Below are 7500 nucleotides of genomic sequence, written 5' to 3'. Positions count from 1 at the left end.
CTGGCTGTGTTAGCATAACTAGCAGATAACTAGTACCGGCTGTGTTAGCATAACTAGCAGATAACTAGTACGGCTGTGTTAGCATAACTAGCAGATAACTAGTACCGGCTGTGTTAGCATAACTAGCAGATAACTAGTATCGGCTGTGTTAGCATATCTAGCAGATAACTAGTACTGGCTGTGTTAGCATAACTAGCAGATAACTAGTACTGGCTGTGTTAGCATAACTAACAGATAACTAGTACGGCTGTGTTAGCATAACTAGCAGATAACTAGTACGGCTGTGTTAGCATAACTAGCAGATAACTAGTACCGGCTGTGTTAGCATAACTAGCAGATAACTAGTACTGGCTGTGTTAGCATAACTAGCAGATAACTAGTACTGGCTGTGTTAGCATAACTAACAGATAACTAGTACGGCTGTGTTAGCATATCTAGCAGATAACTAGTACGGCAGTGTTAGCATAACTAGCAGATAACTAGTACGGCAGTGTAAGCATAACTAGCAGATAACTAGTACCGGCTGTGTTAGCATAACTAGCAGATAACTAGTACGGCTGTGTTAGCATAACTAGCAGATAACTAGTACAGCAGTGTAAGCATAACTAGCAGATAACTAGTACCGGCTGTGTTAGTATAACTAGCAGATAACTAGTACGGCTGTGTTAGCATAACTAGCAGATAAATAGTACGGCAGTGTGCGCATAACTAGCAGATAACTAGTACGGCTGTGTTAGCATAACTAGCAGATAACTATTACGGCTGTGTTAGCATAACTAGCAGATAACTAGTACAGCAGTGTAAGCATAACTAGCAGATAACTAGTACCGGCTGTGTTAGTATAACTAGCAGATAACTAGTACAGCAGTGTAAGCATAACTAGCAGATAAATAGTACCGGCTGTGTTAGCATAACTAGCAGATTACTAGTACGGCTGTGTTAGCATAACTAGTAGGGGTTGATGGGGAGAGAGATGTGGGGTGGGGGAGAGATGTGGGGTGGGGAGAGATGTGGGGTGGGGAGAGAGAGATGTGGGGTGGGGGAGAGAGATGTGGGGTGGGGGAGAGATGTGGGGTGGGGGAGAGAGATGTGGGGTGGGGGGAGAGATGTGGGGTGGGGGAGAGAGATGTGGGGTGAGGGAGAGATGTGGGGTGGGGGAGAGATGTGGGGTGGGGGAGAGAGATGTGGGGTGAGGGAGAGATGTGGGGTGGGGGAGAGATGTGGGGTGGGGGAGAGATTTCAGGTGGGGTGGGGGGAGAGAGATGTGGGGTGGGGGGAGAGAGATGTGGGGTGGGGGGAGAGAGATGTGGGGTGGGGGAGAGATGTGGGATGGGGGAGAGAGATGTGGGGTGAGGGAGAGATTTCAGGTGGGGTGGAGAGATGTGGGTGGGGGGGAGAGATGTGGGTGGGGGGGAGAGATGTGGGGGAGAGATGTGGGGTGGGGGGAGAGATGTGGGGTGGGGGGGAGAGATGTGGGGTGGGGGGGAGAGATGTGGGGTGGGGGGGAGAGATGTGGGGTGGGGGGAGAGATGTGGGGGGGAGAGATGTGGGGGGGAGAGATGCGGGGTGGGGGAGAGAGATGTGGGGTGGGGGAGAGAGATGTGGGGTGGGGGAGAGAGATGTGGGGTGGGGTGGGGGAGAGATGTGGGATGGGGGAGAGATTTCAGGTGGGGTGGGGGGAGAGAGATGTGGGGTGGGGGGGAAGAGATTTCAGGTGGGGTGGGGGGGAGATGTGGGGTGGGGGGGAAAGATGTGGGGTGGTGGGGAGGGATGCGGAGTGGGGGAGAGAGATGCGGGGTGGAGGAGAGAGATGCGGGGTGGGGGAGAGAGATGTGGGGTGGGGGAGAGAGATGTGGGGTGGGGGAGAGATGTGGGGTGGGGGAGAGATGTGGGGTGGGGGAGAGATGTGGGGTGGGGTGGGGGAGAGATGTGGGGTGGGAGGAGAGAGATGTGGGGTGGGGGAGAGATGTGGGGTGGGGGAGAGATGTGGGGTGGGGGAGAGATGTGGGGTGGGGTGGGGGAGAGATGTGGGGTGGGGTGGGGGAGAGATGTGGGGTGGGGGAGAGATTTCAGGTGGGGTTGGGGAGAGATGTGGGATGGGGGAGAGATTTCAGGTGGGGTGGGGGGAGAGATGTGGGGTGGGGGAGAGATTTCAGGTGGGGTGGGGGGAGAGAGATGTGGGGTGGGGGGAGAGATGTGGGGTGGAGTAGAGATGTGGGGTGGGGGAGAGAGATGTGGGGTGGGGGGAGAGATGTGGGGGGAGAGAGATGTGGGGTGGGAGAGAGATGTGGGGTGGGGGGGAGAGATGTGGGGGGGAGAGATGCGGGGTGGTGGGGAGAGATGTGGGGTGGGGGAGAGAGATGTGGGGTGGGGGAGAGAGATGTGGGGTGGAGTAGAGATGTGGGGTGGGGGAGAGAGATGTGGGGTGGGGGGGAGAGATGTGGGGTGGGGGGGAGAGATTTGGGGTGGGGGAGAGATGTGGGGTGGGGGAGAGATGTGGGGTGGGGGAGAGATGTGGGGTGGGGGGGAGAGAGATGTGGGATGGGGGAGAGAGATGCGGGGTGGGGGAGATGTGGGGGAGAGAGCTGTGGGGTGGGGGAGAGACATGTGGGGTGGGGGGGAGAGAGATGTGGGGGGGGAGAGATGTGGGGGGGAGAGATTTCAGGTGGGGTGGAGAGATGTGGGGTGGGGAAGAGAGATGTGGGGTGGGGGGGAGAGATGTGGGGTGGGGAAGAGAGATGTGGGGTGGGGGGGAGAGATGTGGGGTGGGGAAGAGAGATGTGGGGTGGGGGGGAGAGATGTGGGGTGGGGGGGAGAGAGATGTGGGGTGGGGGGGAGAGATGTGGGGTGGGAGAGATGTGGGGGGGAGAGATGCGGGGTGGGGGAGAGAGATGTGGGGTGGGGGAGAGAGATGTGGGGTGGGGGATAGATGTGGGGTGGGATGGGGGAGAGATTTCAGGTGGGGTGGAGGGGAGAGATGTGGGGTGGGGGGGGAGAGATGTGGGGTGGGGTGGGGAGAGGAGGGATGTGGGGTGGGGTGGGGGAGAGATTTCAGGTGGGGTGGGGGGAGAGATGTGGGGTGGGGGGGAGAGATGTGGGGTGGGGGGGGGAGATGTGGGGTGGGGTGGGGGAGAGGAGGGATGTGGGGTGGGGTGGGGGAGAGATTTCAGGTGGGGTGGGGGGGAGAGATGTGGGGTGGGGGGGAGAGATGTGGGGTGGTGGGGAGAGATGCGGGGTGGGAGAGAGAGATGTGGGGTGGGGGGGAGAGATGTGGGGTGGGGGGGAGAGATGTGGGGTGGGGGAGAGGGGTGGGGGAAGGGGGAGATGTGGGGTGGGGAGGAGAGATGTGTAACACAGACAGCGCAGTGTGGGGGGGGGATGTACCTGGCAGGGGGTATGTATACACAGACAGCGCAGTGTGGGGGGGGATGTACCTGGCAGGGGGTATGTATACACAGACAGCGCAGTGTGGGGGGGGGGATGTACCTGGCAGGGGGTATGTATACACAGACAGCGCAGTGTGGGGGGGGGATGTACCTGGCAGGGGGTATGTATACACAGACAGCGCAGTGTGGGGGGGGGGGTATGTATACACAGACAGCGCAGTGTGGGGGGGGGGTATGTATACACAGACAGCGCAGTGTGGGGGGGGATGTACCTGGCAGGGGGTATATATACACAGACAGCGCAGTGGGGGAGGGGGGTGTAACACAGACAGCGCAGTGTGTGTGGGGGGGTGTAACACAGACAGCGCAGTGTGTGTGTGGGGGTGTAACACAGACAGCGCAGTGTGTGTGGGGGGGTGTAACACAGACAGCGCAGTGTGGGGGGGGGATGTACCTGGCAGGGGGTATGTATACACAGACAGCGCAGTGGGGGGGGGGGATGTACCTGGCAGGGGGTATGTATACACAGACAGCGCAGTGTGTGGGGGGGTGTAACACAGACAGCGCAGTGTGTGTGGGGGTGTAACACAGACAGCGCAGTGTGTGTGGGGGGGTGTAACACAGACAGCGCAGTGTGTGGGGGGGTGTAACACAGACAGCGCAGTGTGTGTGGGGGGGGTGTAACACAGACAGCGCAGTGTGTGGGGGTGTGTAACACAGACAGCGCAGTGTGTGGGGGGGTGTAACACAGACAGCGCAGTGTGTGTGGGGGTGTAACACAGACAGCGCAGTGTGTGGGGGGGTGTAACACAGACAGCGCAGTGTGTGGGGGGGGTGTAACACAGACAGCGCAGTGTGTGGGGGGGTGTAACACAGACAGCGCAGTGTGTGGGGGGGTGTAACACAGACAGCGCAGTGTGTGGGGGGGTGTAACACAGACAGCGCAGTGTGTGGGGGGGTGTAACACAGACAGCGCAGTGTGTGGGGGGGTGTAACACAGACAGCGCAGTGTGTGGGGGGGTGTAACACAGACAGCGCAGTGTGTGGGGGGGTGTAACACAGACAGCGCAGTGTGTGGGGGGGTGTAACACAGACAGCGCAGTGTGTGGGGGGGTGTAACACAGACAGCGCAGTGTGTGTGGGGGGGTGTAACACAGACAGTGCAGTGTGTGTGGGGGGGGGTGTAACACAGACAGCGCAGTGTGTGGGGGGGTGTAACACAGACAGCGCAGTGTGTGTGGGGGGGTGTAACACAGACAGCGCAGTGTGTGGGGGGGTGTAACACAGACAGCGCAGTGTGTGTGTGGGGGGGTGTAACACAGACAGCGCAGTGTGTGGGGGGGTGTAACACAGACAGCGCAGTGTGTGTGTGGGGGGGTGTAACACAGACAGCGCAGTGTGTGGGGGGGTGTAACACAGACAGCGCAGTGTGTGGGGGGGTGTAACACAGACAGCGCAGTGTGTGGGGGGGTGTAACACAGACAGCACAGTGTGTGGGGGGGTGTAACACAGACAGCGCAGTGTGTGGGGGGGTGTAACACAGACAGCGCAGTGTGTGGGGGGGTGTAACACAGACAGCGCAGTGTGTGGGGGGGTGTAACACAGACAGCACAGTGTGTGGGGGGGTGTAACACAGACAGCGCAGTGTGTGGGGGGGTGTAACACAGACAGCACAGTGTGTGGGGGGGTGTAACACAGACAGCGCAGTGTGTGGGGGGGTGTAACACAGACAGCGCAGTGTGTGGGGGGGTGTAACACAGACAGCGCAGTGTGTGGGGGGGTGTAACACAGACAGCGCAGTGTGTGGGGGGGTGTAACACAGACAGCGCAGTGTGTGTGGGGGGGTGTAACACAGACAGCGCAGTGTGTGTGGGGGTGTAACACAGACAGCGCAGTGTGTGGGGGGTGTAACACAGACAGCGCAGTGTGTGTGTGGGGGTGTAACACAGACAGCGCAGTGTGTGTGGGGGGGTGTAACACAGACAGCGCAGTGTGGGGGGGGGATGTACCTGGCAGGGGGTATGTATACACAGACAGCGCAGTGGGGGGGGGATGTACCTGGCAGGGGGTATGTATACACAGACAGCGCAGTGTGGGGGGATATACCTGGCAGGGGGTATGTATACACAGACAGCGCATTGTGGGCGGGGGGGGGATGTACCTGGCAGGGGGTATGTATACACAGACAGCGCAGTGTGGGGGGGGGGGATGTACCTGGCAGGGGGTATGTATACACAGACAGCGCAGTGGGGGGGGGGGTGTAACACAGACAGCGCAGTGTGTGGGGGGGTGTAACACAGACAGCGCAGTGTGTGGGGGGGTGTAACACAGACAGCGCAGTGTGTGGGGGGGTGTAACACAGACAGCGCAGTGTGTGTGGGGGGGTGTAACACAGACAGCGCAGTGTGTGGGGGGGTGTAACACAGACAGCGCAGTGTGTGTGGGGGGGTGTAACACAGACAGCGCAGTGTGTGGGGGGGTGTAACACAGACAGCGCAGTGTGTGGGGGGGTGTAACACAGACAGCGCAGTGTGTGTGGGGGTGTAACACAGACAGCGCAGTGTGTGTGGGGGGGTGTAACACAGACAGCGCAGTGTGTGTGGGGGGGGTGTAACACAGACAGCGCAGTGTGTGGGGGGGTGTAACACAGACAGCGCAGTGTGTGGGGGTGTGTAACACAGACAGCGCAGTGTGTGTGGGGGGGGTGTAACACAGACAGCGCAGTGTGTGGGGGGGTGTAACACAGACAGCGCAGTGTGTGGGGGGGTGTAACACAGACAGCGCAGTGTGTGGGGGGGTGTAACACAGACAGCGCAGTGTGGGGGGGGGGATGTACCTGGCAGGAGGTATGTATACACAGACAGCGCAGTGGGGGGGGGATGTACCTGGCAGGGGGTATGTATACACAGACAGCGCAGTGTGGGGGGGGATATACCTGGCAGGGGGTATGTATACACAGACAGCGCAGTGTGGGGGGGATGTACCGGGCAGGGGGTATGTATACACAGACAGCGCAGTGAGGGGGGGGGATGTACCTGGCAGGGGGTATGTATACACAGACAGCGCAGTGTGAGGGGGGGGGGATGTACCTGGCAGGGGGTATGTATACACAGACAGCGCAGTGTGGGGGGGGGGATGTACCTGGCAGGGGGTATGTATACACAGACAGCGCAGTGGGGGGGGGATGTACCTGGCAGGGGGTACTGTGAGGATTCTGGAGTCACGCCGCTCACGGCGTGCTCCTCACTTACCTGCAGCTCCGTCTGGGTCTCCCGCGGCGCACGTGGACTCCGGAAGCAAGCTGCCGACAGCTGTTCCTCCTATGCGCGCGCGCGCGCGCACACATCTTCCTCTCTCTTCTGCTCTCGGAGCAGGGCGTGGGTCCGCGCACGCAGCCGATGGCACTGATTCACGGAGGCGCGGCCACACGGAGGCGCTCCCGCCTCTCAACGGGTTTCAAGAACTCTTGCTCCCTCCTTCGTGGCTCCGTTACCTCCTTCCGGGGACATTCCAGAACCCATGCAGTTGGGAGGCAACAGGCTGTCTCCTGCTGAGAAACAGCGTCGGCGCAAGGCTGGTCTTTGCATGTACTGTGGCAATTCCGGTCACGCTGTACCCCAGTGTCTTCACAAACCGGGAAACGCCAGCTCCCAAATGAGATCCCGGAGAGTTTCGTTGGGAATATTGACACTTTCTCCCATCGTCCAGAACATCCTTCCCACCAGGATTATCTTGCCCATTACACTTTCTGGAGAGGGGTTTCACACTCAGGCACGAGCGTTCATTGACTCCGGTTCTGCAGGTAATTTCATTGATGAGACTTTTGCTAGACTGAACAATATCCCTTTGATCAACAGGAGGACGCCGGTAGGACTGGAGGCCATTGACAGTCGACCGCTTAAACCAGCATTTATCACGCTACAGACGGTGCCTCTTCTACTGCAGTTCGTCAACGTCCATACGGAGATCATTACTCTCGATGTAATCCACACTCCTTCTGCTGAGCTGATTTGGGGTCTTCCTTGGCTTCAACTTCATAATCCTCGCATCGACTGGACGGATCAGGAACCCATCCAGTGGGCTCCTTCTTGTGCCAAGACATGTACCCAGATTT

The 7500-nt window shown here is 59.2% G+C and overlaps 1 protein-coding gene across 1 annotated transcript in view; it reads right to left on the bottom strand.

Annotated features, from left to right (window-relative positions):
• The window catches only part of LOC142481358 (intraflagellar transport protein 172 homolog), a 146799-nt gene extending 140052 nt beyond the window's left edge, over positions 1-6747 (bottom strand). Inside the window, exon 1 of the mRNA XM_075582826.1 lies at positions 6638-6747. Coding sequence (XP_075438941.1) covers positions 6638-6732 — 95 coding nt within the window. The 5' untranslated portion in view covers positions 6733-6747. The remainder of the gene's footprint in view (positions 1-6637) is intronic.
• Positions 6748-7500: the final 753 nt, after the last annotated feature.

Source organism: Ascaphus truei, unplaced genomic scaffold, assembly GCF_040206685.1.
Source record: "Ascaphus truei isolate aAscTru1 unplaced genomic scaffold, aAscTru1.hap1 HAP1_SCAFFOLD_257, whole genome shotgun sequence".
NCBI lineage: Eukaryota > Metazoa > Chordata > Amphibia > Anura > Ascaphidae > Ascaphus > Ascaphus truei.
This window is presented reverse-complemented; position numbering and strand designations above follow the sequence as displayed.